The 16803-nt window shown below is 40.4% G+C and overlaps 2 protein-coding genes across 3 annotated transcripts; both read right to left on the reverse strand.

The window, feature by feature from the left end:
* Positions 1-1325: 1325 nt before the first annotated feature.
* Positions 1326-12448, reverse strand: LOC122519021. 2 transcript variants are annotated; one of them, XM_043638188.1, is made up of 2 exons: positions 2078-2662; positions 1326-1960 (listed from the first exon to the last, which is right to left on the reverse strand). In XM_043638188.1, exon 2 carries the CDS (start codon positions 1942-1944, stop codon positions 1336-1338), a length of 609 nt encoding a protein of 202 aa, XP_043494123.1. In that variant the 5' UTR covers positions 1945-1960; positions 2078-2662; the 3' UTR covers positions 1326-1335. The 2 variants fall into 2 exon arrangements, with proteins under 2 accessions (XP_043494123.1, XP_043494122.1); XM_043638187.1 differs by lacking the exon at positions 2078-2662 and adding an exon at positions 11043-12448 and having other exon boundaries at positions 1417-1960.
* On the reverse strand, positions 11998-13833 carry LOC122519013. Its single transcript, XM_043638179.1, has one exon. It carries the CDS (start codon positions 13831-13833, stop codon positions 11998-12000), a length of 1836 nt encoding a protein of 611 aa, XP_043494114.1.
* Between the last annotated feature and the right edge of the window lie 2970 nt (positions 13834-16803).

A 16803-nucleotide genomic window follows, 5' to 3' on the forward strand; every position in this document is an offset into this window, starting at 1 on the left:
ATTTATTTGGATTAATTAGTTATTTCATTTATTATTTAATTTGATACTAAATTGATTATTTTTTACATTCAATTGAAACATATATAACTTTTTGTTGACATATTTGCCATTGTGCCTTAGCGAACAAATTCCAATCATAGCGTAGAACTTATTTTTTGCTTTACTTATCATAACAAATTTATAATACTGTACTTTCAATGGAAATCATTGTATCATAGATATCTAACACTTGTAACGAAACAGGTAAACGAATTCGTACAGAACGCCAAAATCACAACAGATGAATGGGAAAAACATTTCCCAGAGATGTACAAAACAAGACGAAGGAGACTTACAACAGATGCGACGAAGAATAAGAGATGGCACTAAATGTCTACACTATCTCATCTGGAGAAGTACAAAGAACAAGACAAACTAAAAGACGTAAAACACAAGGAACAAACAGATGAGATAACAAACGACCTAATAAAATATGAGGAAAGTCCACAAACAGAGCATAACTACCCTTCTTTTTCTATATTATTATTATTATTATTATTATAATTATTATAACTTTTATTTTAACATAGATTATAGTTGATAAAGAAACCTGTTCCCACCCCCCCATCCCACTGCTTGATGACGAGTGATCAGCTTTTTTCGACGATCTTACATTCCTGAAAGAAAAAAGGCGATGTTCCCTGAGGGGTTTTCCTGAGCGGTGACGCGAAAATAAAACAAGAAAAAAGAGGAGAATGCTTGATGACATATATAACGTGTCTCGTGAAATTGAAACGAAATTTGTCGAGATATAGGATGATACGACGATATTTTCGAAAAATCCTGGAAAGTCACTAAATTTTCTAAATCGATAGACGTACATGGGTATTGGTTGCAACGAAAACAATCATAATAGGTATATATCTTTCCGAAGCTATGGCGAATTTCCTACTCTTTCGATTTGACGATTATCATATAGACGTGTGTTCATGTACATACAAGTTTATAATCCACTAGAGAATCTCGATCGTTTTTATCGGTTTCGCTTATTTATCTTTCTATTCCATTTGTTTCTCACTCTATTTTTCTTGAAAATATATTTCAAAATCGATATGTATTTATCTATAGAAAGATCATTACCCATCAAACTGACCCCTTCGGAAAAATAAAAAATAACTCGTATATATTATCAAAAGTGTTGTTTAATTTTGGTATACAATGTTTTAAATAATACAATATAATACAATCAATATAAAGTTATATTTTATATAAAACAACTATAAAATTTTCTACATGAAAAATAAGTTAAAAGTTAAAAGGTAAAAAAAAAACAAAGGTAAAAAGTTAAAATAAAAGTTAATTGAGTACATTATAAACTATATCCGGATAAGGATAATGAATTCCCATGGCTTCGTATCTGTCATGGAGTTCCATTTCTTTTGCAATATCTAGCATTTCTTCCGCGTTTAATTCCTGCAGTTTCCATAATACAGATTGAATCAATTCATTTCTTAAACCGTTACAAAATTGTATTTTTATGGCAGCCTCTCTAAGACGTCCAAAATTACAATTATTGCACATAATTTCAAGCGTGTAAAGAAAACTTGATGTCGATTCGTTCTCTCTTTGCTTTCGGTTTCTGAACGTTCTTCTATACAACTCGTATACCGGAACTTCTTTGAAAGTATCTTGTAATATATGTGCAAGATCTTTGTACGAGGAATTACTTAGTTCTGTAAGACTTAATCCTGTTTCTTTCTCGACGTCGGTTAAAACATGAGGTTCAATCAGTTTTAATAGGAAAGATACTTTCATGTCATCCGGTAGCTCAATTCTACGCGTGGTTCTATTAAATTTTTGCTCCCAACAAATAAATTCATTGTTACTTGGATCGAACTTAGCAATTAGTTTAATAGCTTTAGATACGAAGTATTCCAAATCTTCTTTGACAGTGGTATCCTTCATTTTGTCGAATATATTTCTAAAACAAATTGAAAATTATTCGTTAGATCTTTTGTTTCACTTTCAGCAACGAACACTATGTCCTTATCTCGTACGTAAGATAGAGATTTTTCGTGTAATTATTAAAATACCTTACCTCGTTGATTAAGAAAAATAAGAACACGAGCACGAGCACGAGCACGAGCACGAGCACGAGGAAGTTGCACGTTGGATGATTCTTCGTTAAACGAAGAAACGAATTTGATGTATCACTTAGGATTCCCAAATGAAAATCGATGGAGCTCGAACAACTCAACTCGAGCAACTTAAACTTGAACAAGGCAAGAACGTTTCTTGGCAAGAACGACTATTAGCTTCGATGGGCAAGACAGTAATAAGGAAAAACTTTTTGGGAAGTGGTTTCTATAGGGTTCCAGGTTCAGGAGGTATCAGGAGAGGGGACAAAAATTGAATGAATTTTGAATTCATGGTGGTGGAAACCTTGACCAAAACAATATGCGTCCATTGTAAAAAAGGGAAAGTTTTACGGGAAAGTTCCTAATTGTTGATCCTGCACGTGCAGGGCACATGCATTGGTGAAGGAAGAATAGGAAGAATAAGGAAGCAAAAGGTTTCTGTATTTTCTGTCCTTTACTGTAAAAAGTATCGAAAAGGGACAAAACCAATTGTTGGTCTTCCTTTTGTCGCTATTGATAATTACGATTGAAAGAAAATTAAATGATATTTTAATCCTCAGGTATGAATTTTTTAATTCAGGAAGAGGAGAAACACAAAGAATAATTTCCCTTTAGGAGGGTTTACCACCGTGCAAGAGTACTTCCAAATTTGTCAAGCTAAAGATTTTGTTGATTTTTCAAAGAAAAATTTTTCTTACTTTTGGAATGTCTGTTTGAAAGGAAATGGAAATATAAGAGTAACCTTGAAATATCAATGTGTTCATTTATTTTAGGATACAATGAACGTATCCAAATGTTTTGTAATCTTTCATTTTCTCTATCGAAATGATCGAAAGATAAATTCGAGTATGATTTTTCTTTTGATTGTAAGATTTCTCTAACACACGTGCAGAGGGTGACTCGTAATAGTAATAATACTCGTAATAGTAATACACGAATAATCTAGCTTCGTAGATTTTCTTTTCTACTAAATTTCTATGACTACGACGCAATAAGCTTTTTCTCGAGAACTAACGTTGGGATACTCGTACGAAAGTCACGATAGAACGTAACGTGGACAAGTAGATTCTAACGATACCATGGAAGCAAAAATTTCAGAATAGCTTCCGGCTATTTTCATGTGTATGTAAATATAAAAATATCGTGTAACATTATGAAAATAAAAGTAATCGATAAAATTCCGTTCTTCTTTGTATTATTCATAGAACAAATTTACCAAAATTTTACCATTTATTCTTTTTTTTTCATTGATTTAATGAATTTAATGAATTTAATGTATTATTAGTATTATTAGTCTATTGTTAGTTTAGTAGTCAACATATGTTCATTATAAATCAATTTGTTGTTTCAATATCGTATTAGTACTGTATTAGATATCTCTTCAAATATTGAATTTGGGAGAAACTTTTTCGTATTTTCCCGATAGGAAGTTTTGCTATCGCATAATTCTGGTAATATTAATCGGATCTGGTAATAAATGAATGAATTTGAAAGGTGACATAGCATAAAGTAATTAACTTCAAAAATAAAAAACAAAAAAGTTGTGTTATTCATTTATTAGATAAAAAGTTATTGTCACTTGAAAATGAGTGAATGTAAAGAAGAAATTCGATCTTTCTTGAAATTTTTGTACAAAAAGAAAAAACTGATGTAGTTACTGACATGATGCTGTTTTTTTTCTGTTTTTTACAAAACAACAAAGCACAGCTAATTACTATAACTAAGGTCAGAGTGAAGGCGTGAGGGCAAAGCCCTCCTAGTTTTCATAGGGACCAGAGATTCTGTCGTGGAGGGGATTGTCCTTTCTCCACCCTTTTGGCGCAAGCCAACCCAAGCCTTCCTGATGCACCACAACTTCTAGAACATTCTTGTGAAGGCTCACATATTTTCATTAACATTACGTAGATAATTAATACAGTTTCTTAAAATCTAAGTCTTATTTAATATTTCCTTTACATATTTCCATCGTTTATCCTTATAACATGCAGTCATTTTCCTTCCTTTAACATTCGAATCTTATTTAATTAGTTTCGACGATATTCATATAATAATCCTTTTTTAATTATTCATTAATAATATTTCTATAATTCCTTTTTCATTTATTCTTTCGTCGTACGAGTATACATAGAGGATTCGTATTTCAGCAATTGTTTTAGTATTTCTGAGTTTCGAGGATTCAAGTCTAAGCTATTTGAGGATCTTCCATATTTTTCCATTAAAATCATTCGAGAAAGTTCTACGCATTTCTTTTAGTTCATAATTGTTTAAGTTTAGTCTATCGGTCGGGTGACGATTAGTTTTAGTTTAATATTTATGTCTTTCATGGCGAGGATTCTAACAGAGATTTCTTTATTAAGTGAATGGCAATGTATTCATGGCGACAATGGGGTCCCGGAGACAATAGGAGAAAGTTGGTCCTTTCGATCTTAGATTTCACGTTCTCCGATCCTCCTGGCCACGCGGTCTACGGTATTTTATGATTAGCACGTATTTACGAAAAAGGGTTGATGGTAGGGGGCAGGCACATGGCTTATCGAATTTTTGGGCATTTTCCAATGATATATCGTGGTTGCTTTTGTATCGTTAGAAGACATATGTTTTAATAAAATCAACTAGGTTTCGAGAACAATTGTTACGTGCATTTTATAAATTGGTTATGATAAGTTAATCCTTTATCAATACTACTGTTGTAATTTTTTTCGGTACTTACTACTAAAAATGGTTTCGGTTGAAATTTATATAAATCACTGTAATAATGTCTCTGTTAGTTAATATTATTCTACTGTGAAAAAATTGAAGAAGATAGTCGTGGCGGGACGTCACAATATTGTATAAGTATATAAAACAGATTTGAAAAAAGAAAGTAAAGTAATAACTTTTATTAAGATTCGATTTAAATATATAAGACAATTTTAGATCACGTTCGAGTTCTGGTATCGATAATATTCAACAAAAAAAAATCATTGAACCAAAGTCGAACTTTTTTATCAATCGATAAACACTTCGTGATAAAACTTTTAGCGAGGATTGTTAAATCATTTATTACGTATTGTTACGTAAAAATAACAGAGAAATATGTTATCTAATTTTAGTAACGGAGTAAAGAAGATTTTATAGAAAGAACAATTAATTAGGAAGCTAACCAATTAATTAGTATATCCAAATAATATTAATATACATAGACACGTATGGCAGAAGAAGGACAGATAGATAGAATTAAGATTTCCATAAACTTGAGCTGTATCTTGGAAGTTGGTATGTGTACCAATATATATATATATATACTCTAACATTTGATTTTAAAATCAAGTTTACTGTGCTATTATATTTCTTTCCGGATATTTCATTTATCTTCTTTAAGAACAGCCTCGCGTATACACAACGTCATGAAGTTTATTTCACGTAAAGAGTAACTTTACTTTTTATTATTTTACACGAACATATTATAATATATATATAATATATATATAATATATATATATATATAATAACACGAACATATTCCCCCTCTTTTCTCTTTAACCTTCCGCCTTTGTCGTGAAAATGCCTCGTTCGACTAAATCGCGTAGTGAGGTCGAACGCGTTACATTGAGATACGGTCATATTAAAAGGAGAATCGAACAAGTTAAAAAATTATTAAGTGAAGTAGATCGCGCAAATCCGCTTGATATTAAAAAATTAAAGGTTAGAATCATCGAACTCGATAAAGATATAGTGATACTGAAGGAAATATTAGGGGGACCGGAAAGTAATGTCGTTTCTACGCATGCCAATACTTGATTGTCATTTGTCAGCTCATTGTTTGGTTCAGAGGCGTACCAAAGACATTGTGAGGTTATAGTGATTTCTTTACTTATAGACAATTGAATTACAATTTTTTTTGTAATTTTGGGTAAAATGGCCAGCCAAATACCAGAAGAGGTACACATCCGGCATTGCATGTTCTTTGAGTTTCGCAAGGGAAATAACGCAACAGTTGCTACCAAAAACATTTGCGATGTTTATCCAAATGCACTGGACATTCATAAATGCCAAAGGTGGTTTTCCAAGTTCAAATCGGGTAATTTTGATCTTTCCGACTCGTATCGATCAGGAAGACCATCAGCGTTAGACAACGACGTGTTAAGGGCGGAAGTGGAAGCAAATCCGTGTCAGACGATCGAGGAATTGTCAAACAGTCTCAACCAACCTTGGTCGACCATCCAAGAACATTTGAAGCAGATTGGGAAAGTAAGCAGAGCAGGTGTTTGGGTCCTGCATAATCTGTCCGAACAGAATAAGGCTAACCGATCAATCACATGCAACTTATTGCTTCAACGAACAACACAGAAGCGTTTTTTGATCGCTTGATCACAGGAAATGAGAAATGGGTCCTGTATGATAACCCAAAACGCAAAAGGCAGTTGCTCTCTCCAAATGAAATCCCTCGGAGTACTGCTAAGCCAGGTTTACACCCCAAAAAAGCGCTTTTGTGTGTTTGGTGGAGTATTCGCGGCATTGTTCATTTTGAATTACTGAAACCTGGACAAACTGTTACTGCAGACCTCTACAGCGAACAATTGCAGCGAGTCAATCAATCTTTAATTGAAAAGTGGCCAGCGATTGTCAACCGAAAAGGCGTCATTCTCCAACATGACAATGCAAGACCGCACTGCGCAAGGCGAACTCTAGAAAAAATTAATGAATTGGGGTGGGAGGTGCTGCCTCATCCACCATATTCGCCCGATGTTGCACCATCGGATTTCCACTTATTCCGAGCGCTGCAACACTTTTTAAGTGGCAAAACATTTGCTAATTTGGATGATATCCAAAATGCAATCTCTAGATATTTTGCCGAAAAACCAATTAATTTTTATCGATCAGGGATTGAAAATTTACTCACTAGATGGCAAAAGGTTATTGACAATGATGGGGAATACATCATTGATTAAAAATAAAGACTCGTTAAAAATGTATGTGTTTGTATTTAGCGTAAGAAAACGACATTACTTTCCGGTCCCCCTAATATTAGAAGCGCCGCCTGAAAATATCGAACAAGCATTATTTGAGGAGATTAACTCAAATTTAGAAATCGCTTTCGAGATCAAAGCCGAAGCCGAGTTAGTAGTAGAAAGATTCGAAACAATTAGCGTTCAAAGTACAAATTCACCGGCCGCGAGTTTGACTTCTCATACGGGCATAGTGACTAACAATCCGTCCATAGAAAATAATTATAGGATACCAGCGGTGCAGTTGCCTCGGTTCGACGGGCAACACGAAGAATGGCCGAGTTTTGTGGACGCGTTCCAATCGGTGATAGGAAAGAATTCCGAACTTCGGGATATACAAAAGTTTAGCTATCTAAAATCATGTTTATCGGGACCGACCGCAGAGAAGATACGTACGCTCGAAATTACCGCAGATAATTATCCCATAGCGTGGAAGAATTTAATAAATAAATTTTGATCCTTAAGAGCTTTAAAAATAAGTTACTTTATACTCTTTTTATCGAGGTTTTAGGTAGAGTTCTTCTTTCTCCTAGGAAATTTAGAGAAGAAAGGTGTTGTCTAACCTTCTATCGACCATCAAGGATATTTATCTCATACACCGAATGAGTGTGAGGTAAAAGGCAGGTACGCCTTCCTGTTGCGGCTTTGTTCAGTGAAGTTAGAAGTTGGCAATGAAAACGAAGCAACTCGTCGCAACAGAGTGAGAGAAAGAGAATTCTCAATAGAAGAAGAATGTATGCTGGGCCGCAAAGGAGACTAGCTCCTAGGCGGCGCCCCCGGCGAGGCTCCGGGCAGCTTTGGCGGCGCCTGGCCCAGTCTAGCGCGTCGCTTCCCCCGAGATGAGTGTTGCATGCGGATGCATGGGATGCGTGAACCCGACCAGTGCATCTTGGGATGGATGGTCGGGTTTGTACATATAAATATATAGGTGAGTAAGTTGCGCCTCCGGAAGACCGTGAGGCGCAGTAGTTAGTTAGTTTTAAGGTGTGAGTGTTTTGTATGAATGAAAGAGCATGGCAAAACACGGCCAGGCTCATCGGGATGGGAAGTGGGTGTGTTTTTTTGTGACATATATCACGGATCCGCCTCGCCCATCCAGCGAATGAATGATTTGCACCAGGTGGGTTTTTTTAGTCGGTAGAAATCCGATACTCCCTTGGGTACCGGGCCCAGGGGGCCTTTGAAGGTCTTTCCCCCTGACGAAAAAAAAAAGGATTACGCAACATATACAGCCCCCTTGAACGGGCACCGATCAACACGCTACACACACACTACATACTACATTATCAAATGCATACATTCAATACATACTTCACATAACAATATTACAGATGGTATTAAACATAAAATAATTACTTCTACTAAATGCATTCAAAATTTTTATGCATCGTACAGCAAAGGAGAAAGACGTTTAATACCGCGTTTTAAAGACCGTTGGCGGTTTTCACAGTTACCACGCGTGCTATACCGTCGGAACCTTTAGTACGTCCGTAACGCGTTCTAAAGGCCATTTAGAGGGGGGGAGTTATCTTCGCGGAGAATGACTAAGTACCGGGCTTATGTCGTCGGTTGTACCGCTGTGCCACTTTTTTCTAACTGTCTGTTCATTTTAAATATTCCTTGTTCCAACGATTCCAAAAAGTTTTGTTTCATCTGCTGGACATGTTGGCCATGTGATAGACGTCCCGAATGGTATATCCGAAAATCATCTTCGGGTAAACTCGTCAATGATCACCAATTAAAGAAATGGCCAGGTGTGAGAGCACGAAGATCATTTGGATCATTAGACAGGGAGTGAGAGGACGGGAAAGGATTGCCTCTATTTTCTAAAACATAAGTTAATAACGCTTCGTACCCTAATAAAGTATCGCCGATAATTCGTACTAAATGATGGCTTAATGATTTTAACCGCCGCTTACCCGCAGACCTCCGAAATGAGGGGATAAAATGCCAGCTTTATCCTTCGTTTGCTAACTTCGCGATACACGGGCCTCGAATTCGTTCGCGGACCTATAAAATTTGTCGCATTGTCAGAATATATGTCCGAACACTTACCACGACGTGCCTAAATCTATGTAAGGCTGCTAAAAAGGCTCAGTTGTTAAATCGCTCACGAGTTCTAGATGTACGGGCCTAGTGCTAAAAGCAAACGAATACGCTACGTAATATTTAACGGATATTGAGGCGTGGTGGGTTTTAAAACCGCCGACACATGATACACTTATATATTACTCTTTTTACGCTATTTCGCACCGTTTATTGGCCAAAACGATTCGCGAATAGCATTCAATGTGGTTGCGTACCACCTTGACCTATCTGAAAATGTGTTTTCACGTATTATAAGGCTGCTAAAAAGGCTTCAGTTGTTAAATCGCTCACGAGTTCTAGATGTACGGCCTTAGTGCTAAAGCAAACGAATACTGCTACGTATATCTTAACGGATATTGAGGCGTGGTGGGTTTTAACCGCCGACACATGATACACTTATATATTACTCTTTTTACGCTAGTTCGCCCGTTTATTGGCCAAAACGATTCGCGAATAGCATTCAATGTGGCTTGCGTACCACCTTGACCTATCTGAAAATGTTTTTCACGTATTATCGCGTTCGTAATCGCATGATCCTTGGGCAGCAATGCCGGATGTCTTCGTTCGTATGGCAAATTACTTTTGGCTAATCTACCTCCTACTCTTATTATTCCCAGACTATCAATAAAAGGGTTAAGTACAGAAAACGACGCGCAAACCTCTTTCTTAGATTTGATACGTTCGATGATCTCGGAGAATGCTTCTTTTTGCACATATTTAATAGCAATTGATTCTGCGTCCTTTAATTCGTCTACCGTTAATTCGCCTATTATCCTTTTTTCTTTTGTATTGCGCGAGTTGTGTGCGAACCTAACGCAATAAGCTATTACCCGTTTTAACTTTATGAATGAAGAATACCGCGTAAATAAATTAAATGGAGTGTTCAATATCGCGTGCGTTGCAATCCTTCTTATTTCTGGAATTTCGATTGGTTCTAATCGACTATGTGGCCAATTTGATTCCGGTTTAACGAGCCACGCCGGTCCTGACTTCCATATTTTATTTTCACGAAGTTCAGTGGGGGTAACGCCTCGAGATATTAAATCCGCGGGGTTATGTTCCGATGGTACATGTCGCCACAGCTCGCGGGCTGTGTTTTCCTGAATTTCCGCTACGCGATGTGACACAAAGGTTTTTAAGGTGTGCGGCGGAGTGTTAATCCAATGCAATACTATTGTCGAATCTGACCAAAATATTGTACGGCGATTGTTACTTCTACGTAAAGCGTTCTTTGTGGCCTTAAATAATCGCGAGAGTACTAATGCGCCGCAAAGTTCTAAACGCTGGAGAGATTGTGTTTTCAGCGGAGCTACCCTTGATTTTGCGCAAAGTAACGATACTCGGGGATTCTTTCCCATGGTTTTCACGTATATACACGCGCCGTAAGCCTTTTCGCTCGCATCGCAGAAACCGTGCATTCCTATTTCTTTTCCGTCGCCCGCGACGTTTCGCGTGAATCTTACCTTCTCAAGAGTGGGGAGGTTTCGTCGAAAAGTTTTCCATATCTAGTTCATATCGGCTGGGACTTCATCGTCCCACGATGATTTTAATTGCTATAAACCTTGCATCACGATTTTGGCGGTGATTACTACCGAAGCTAACAAACCTAATGGATCGAATAGTTGCGATATCTCAGATAATATGCTACGCTTAGTGACCCTTGTTTTATCATTTACTCTCTTTACCGTATAACCTATGTTATCCTCGGTCGCGTTCCAATTAATACCTAAATTGTAATACCTAAATAATACGGTGCCTGACGAATCCAGGCTCACTATATTATTATCGGTAGTATCTAAATCCTCTAAGATTTCTACGCAGTTAGAAGCCCATTGTCTCAAATGCATACCTGCTTTCTTGGTGATTTGGATTAATTCATCGCGGATTCGTTTCGCTTCTCTAACTGTATGTGCTCCTGTTAATAAATCATCCACATAAAAATCCTCTTTAAGTACGATAGCGGCATTTGGGAATTGCTGAAATTCGTCGCTCGCGAGTTGATGCAATGTTCGCGTTGCTAAAAACGACGCGGAGGCGGTTCCGTAAGTTACAGTGTTTAACCTATATGTTCTCACGGGCTCGTTCTTATTCGGGCGCCAAAGAATATTTTGATATTTGCGATCGCGTGGATCCATTCGTATTTGCCGGTACATTTTCGCGATGTCCGCGGTTATCGCGATAGCGCGCGATCTAAATCTCACAAGAAGTGTAAAAAGGTCCTCATGTATTGTTGGACCAACCATTAAGACATTATTTAGCGATTTTCCGTTGGTTGTCTTTGCCGACGCGTCAAAAACTACTCGCAACTTAGTGGTAAGACTAGTCTGTTTTAGTACGGCATGATGAGGCAAATAATATCCTTCTTCACGGGATGTTCCTTCTATTCTTGTCATATGCTTTAGTTCCTCATATTCAGATAAAAACCATGTGTACTCATCCTTCATCTCAGGCTTGCGCGATAACGATCGTTCGAGCGCGTGAAACCTTCGCAGCACGTTCGCGTAAGAATCGCCTAACTGTCGATCCTCTTCCTTAAAAGGCAACCTCACTATATATCTGCCCGATTCATCCCGTCGCGTATTGTTTTTGTAATGAACCTCGCATAACTCTTCCTCATGCGATCGAATATTATTATCCGCTATTTCCTCAATTTTCCAAAATTTTTCTACTTGTGATTGTAACTCGATGGTAGCAGCGTGACAACTAACGCTCTGTGGAATACGCGTGTTCCCTGCGTTCATAACGAGCCAACCTAACACCGTTTTCTGTGCTATTAGACCATCACTTAATCGGATGGTCTGACCCTAGCGCCATAAGGACGCAAAGGTTTCGATCCCTACAATCGCGTCCACATTTGCAGGTTGATGAAATTCAGGATCTGCCAATTGGATCCCTGCCGGAATGACTAACTCTTCTCGCGGAATTCGTTGAGCGGGCAACCGATTCGTTACGGTTGGTAAAAGTAAACATTTTAATTTTGTCGAGTAATCTTCAGTTCGCGATTTCATAATTGTCTCGATCGCGTGGCCAACTTTAGTTCTAGTTTGATTTAATCCCGATATCGGTACGTCCACGTCTTGTGTGGCTATACGTAGAAGATTCGCGAACCGAATCGTTAGAAAATGTGCTTCGGAACCCGAATCCAGGAGTACACGGCACTCGTGTGGCCCCCCGTCGCGATCTAACAAGTGCACCACCGCCGTTAGCAACAACGCGGGTGTTTGCGAGTGACTGAGCCGTGCTTGTGCATCCTGCATTCTCAATGCCCCTTGGATGCCATTGTTCGTGGTGCCCACCGTTGCACTTGCTGCAACGGTCTCTCTTATATGCAACAACTCATGATGTCCGCCGTTGCACTTCCTGCAACGGCCCTTCTTGCACACATTGAAGCGATGACCCGCTTGAAGACAATTCAAGCATAAATTGGCATTAACCACGATTCTTTTGCGAACCTCAGGTTCCGCCCTAAGCAATTGCTCGCACTCCGTAGTATGATGCCTATCGCGACATACGTCACACGAGATAGGTGCACGAGTGGAATACGCTTGAAGTCGTCGTTGTCCTCTTCGGTCAGTATTTCGCGGCCAATTTCGCGGCCAATTTCGCGGACTGTTAAAAATAGGCTCGTTACGCAATGTTCTCCTTGACCGGAGCTGAATCCTATCGGGTTTTGTCGGCGCGTTCCTACGTTCAATTCTTCTATTCCTTTCTGTTGATTTAGTGATTAATAATGCCTTTCCTCTCTCGCGTAAAAAGACCACAAACTCTTCTACCGTAGATAACGTGTCTCGTGATCGCTGTTTCTCCCATCGGAGGCGAGTAGCCGAATTTACTCGCGAGAGATGCGCGGAAATGGCAAACTGATCGACGAACGACTTTTTAGTTGCTAATAACGATCCATAATTAGCATTCAACGCATCGGACGCGGCGATTAATGACTCGGGGAAATCATCGTTAATCGGAGGGCCTTCCAAAATGGCCTCCACGTGCTTATTAATTAATATTAGTGGATCGTTGTAATAGTCGGTCAACGTCTTCCACGCTATGGGATAATTATCTGCGGTAATTTCGAGCGTACGTATCTTCTCTGCGGTCGGTCCCGATAAACATGATTTTAGATAGCTAAACTTTTGTATATCCCGAAGTTCGGAATTCTTTCCTATCACCGATTGGAACGCGTCCACAAAACTCGGCCATTCTTCGTGTTGCCCGTCGAACCGAGGCAACTGCACCGCTGGTATCCTATAATTATTTTCTATGGACGGATTGTTAGTCACTATGCCCGTATGAGAAGTCAAACTCGCGGCCGGTGAATTTGTACTTTGAACGCTAATTGTTTCGAATCTTTCTACTACTAACTCGGCTTCGGCTTTGATCTCGAAAGCGATTTCTAAATTTGAGTTAATCTCCTCAAATAATGCTTGTTCGATATTTTCAGGCGGCGCTTCTAATATTTCCTTCAGTATCACTATATCTTTATCGAGTTCGATGATTCTAACCTTTAATTTTTTAATATCAAGCGGATTTGCGCGATCTACTTCACTTAATAATTTTTTAACTTGTTCGATTCTCCTTTTAATATGACCGTATCTCAATGTAACGCGTTCGACCTCACTACGCGATTTAGTCGAACGAGGCATTTTCACGACAAAGGCGGAAGGTTAAAGAGAAAAGAGGGGGAATATGTTCGTGTTATTATATATTGTAACGCTCCCGCCCAAACACAGATTTCGTAAAACAACAAGAACAGAACTTTATTAAACAGCGCGAACTCTTACAACCGTTAAGGCTCTTTCTACAGTTTCCCGTATTACAAACACGTCAGTACTTTCCGAGCTCCTGTCAAGTTCTGTTGATCAACAACTCGTAGCTTGGAAACGGCCTTCACGTCCTTTTTCCAAGGACGGCTCGAAACAGGGCCGTAACACTACTCCCCCTCTTCGAAATTGTCGTCCCGACAACTGCGGTCTTCGTTTGGCGCCCTAACTTTGGCTCAGAGATGAGATGTTCTGCCATGGCCTTCTCTTCGCCGTAACCCGACCTGGTATTCACCCGGAGCATCAACTCACTCCGCCTAGAGGGAAAACCATGGCGTAAAAACCCCTAGGAGGCCGTCGCGCCTGTCAGCAATCTTTCCGTTTCCTTCTTTGGCTCAACGTCCCCACGCTTCCATAGCCTCGCTCTTTCTCCAGGACAGTTTTTTTTCCTTCAAAGTAGTTCGGAACTGAACGCCTTCCCCCGGGAAACCACGTCTTTCTTAACCACCCTAAACGGAAAGCAAGAACTGCAGAAAATTTCCCGAATTAAACAGCTTAAAATAAACCTAATTTTCCCCCCAAAGTAAACCTACGCTACTCTAGCTGTCTCCCCTTACTCTCTTCCCCCCTCTCCGTAAAAGGAGCAAGACGGTCCGCGTGCACCACGCGCTTTTTACCCCTTCCAGACCTACCAACACTAAAAACTAAATCATTAATTTTATTAAAAATAAAATATGGTCCCTCCCAATCACTCTCCAACTTCTTTGCTCTTCCTTTTTCCCGCCGAGGATTGTATAACCAAACCCTCTGTCCTTCTTTAAAATCTTTCTTCTTGGCCCTTCTGTCATACCAAGCCTTCGTCCTACAGGACTTCATCTCCATCCGCTCCCTTGCGAGCGAATGTATCTCTTCCAGCTTCGACCTGAGCCTTGAGCCGTAGGTCCCCGAAGATACTTTCTCCTCTTCGCCCGGAGGACACCCCCGCAGCAAATCCAAAGGCAAGCGTAGCCCCCTTCCTCCCAGCATTTCCGCCGGAGTAAAACCCGTTGTCTCATGCTTCGAAGTCCGATAGGCAAGTAAGCACATCGGTATCCAACGGTCCCAATCCCTCTGATCTTGGCTGATATACTTGGCGAGGTAGTCGGTAATCGTTCTATGCTGCCGTTCTACCTGTCCGTCCGATTGTGGATGTAGCGCCGTAGTCCTCGTCTTGCGGATTCCAAGCCGTTCCGCAACCTCTTTCATCAGCCGAGACTCAAAGTTCGTGCCTTGGTCCGTATGGAGCTCCAACGGAACCCCATAACGTGAGACGACTTCTTCTACGAATGTCTCCGCAACCGTCTTCGCTCTGAAGTTCCTCAGAGGAAATGCCTCTACCCACTTGCTGAAGCAATCCACGACAACGAGCAGATATCTATTTCCCCGTGTGGACTTCGGGAATGGACCCAGGATGTCCATCTGCACCCTCTCGAAGGGCGCCCCAACGTTGTAGATCTGCATTTTACTACTCCCCTTCTCCGTAGGCCCCTTTCTAGCGATGCAAACGGGGCAAGCCTTGCACCACTCCTCGACATCCCGTTTACAACCGAGCCAATAAAAACTCTCCTTAATCTTGTTCAGAGTTTTATTGACTCCAAAGTGTCCTCCTGCCGGATTGTCGTGCGCCATCTTAAGGATCTCCTTGGACCGAGCATCCGGAACAACTACCTGTAAAGTGTACGTTTTTAAGTTCGGATACTCCCATCTCCTGAAAAGTACCCCCTTCTCCAAGACCAAAGAATCCCACTGCGCCCAATAAACTTTCGCGATCGGCCCAAGCGCCGAAATTTCCTGCCAGGACGGCCTTCTACCGTTCCTCTTCGCCCGAATCAGCGGCCCGATGTTCCTATCTTCTTGCTGTGAGTTGCTCCAGTTCCTGGTTTCATCTTCTCCTAAGATTATCCTTCCAACCTTCTCAACGTGGGCGTTCCCCGTTTTCTCCCGCTTAGCGCAATAAGAGCATCCAGATTCCGCACACGGACGCCTAGATAAACCATCTGCGTTGCCATGCACCCTTCCCTTCCTGTGCGTGACCACGAAGTCATAGCGCTGTAAACGTTCAAGCCATCGCGCGAGCTGCCCGTCCAGCTCCTTAAACGAGATGAGCCACTGCAGGGAGGCGTGATCCGTTCGCAACTCGAACTTCGCTCCGTAAAGATAATGGTGGAAGGTCTTAATCGAGTCCACCGCAGCTAGGAGTTCCCGCCTCGTGACGCAATAATTCCTTTCAGCCTTGCGGAAAACCCTGCTGTGGTAGGACACAACCTTCTCTCTTCCATCCTGGATCTGCGACAACACTCCACCCAGGCCGTGCTCCGACGCATCTGTATCCAGAATAAACCTTTCTCCCTCCACTGGAAAGTCAGAATCGGAGGAGTTACCAGGGCCCTCTTTAACTCTTCAAACGACCGCTGGCTCTCCGAATCCCAGGAAAACTTCGTTTCCTTCTCCGTCAGCACGTACAGGGGTCTGGCTATCTGCGAGAAACCCCTCACGAACTTCCTGTAGTAGGAGCATAGTCCAAGGAAGCTTTTCACTTGAGTTTTACTCCGGGGAACCGGCCACTCTACCACCGTCCTGATCTTCTCTGGATCTGTGGAGAGACCTTCCTCGGAGATGACATGGCCCAAGTACTTTACTTTCTTCTCGAAGAACTTACACTTCTTCGGATTGATCCTCAGCCCAGCTGAACGGAGCCGCTCAAAAACTTTGCCTAGATTGAGTAACATCTCCTCGAACGTGCGCCCGAAAATTATCACGTCATCGAGATAAACTAGGCAGCTTCGGCTCAATAATCCCCTCAAAACTCTCTCC

The sequence above is a fragment of the Polistes fuscatus genome, unplaced genomic scaffold (assembly GCF_010416935.1).
Source record: "Polistes fuscatus isolate 324 unplaced genomic scaffold, CU_Pfus_HIC Scaffold28, whole genome shotgun sequence".
NCBI lineage: Eukaryota > Metazoa > Arthropoda > Insecta > Hymenoptera > Vespidae > Polistes > Polistes fuscatus.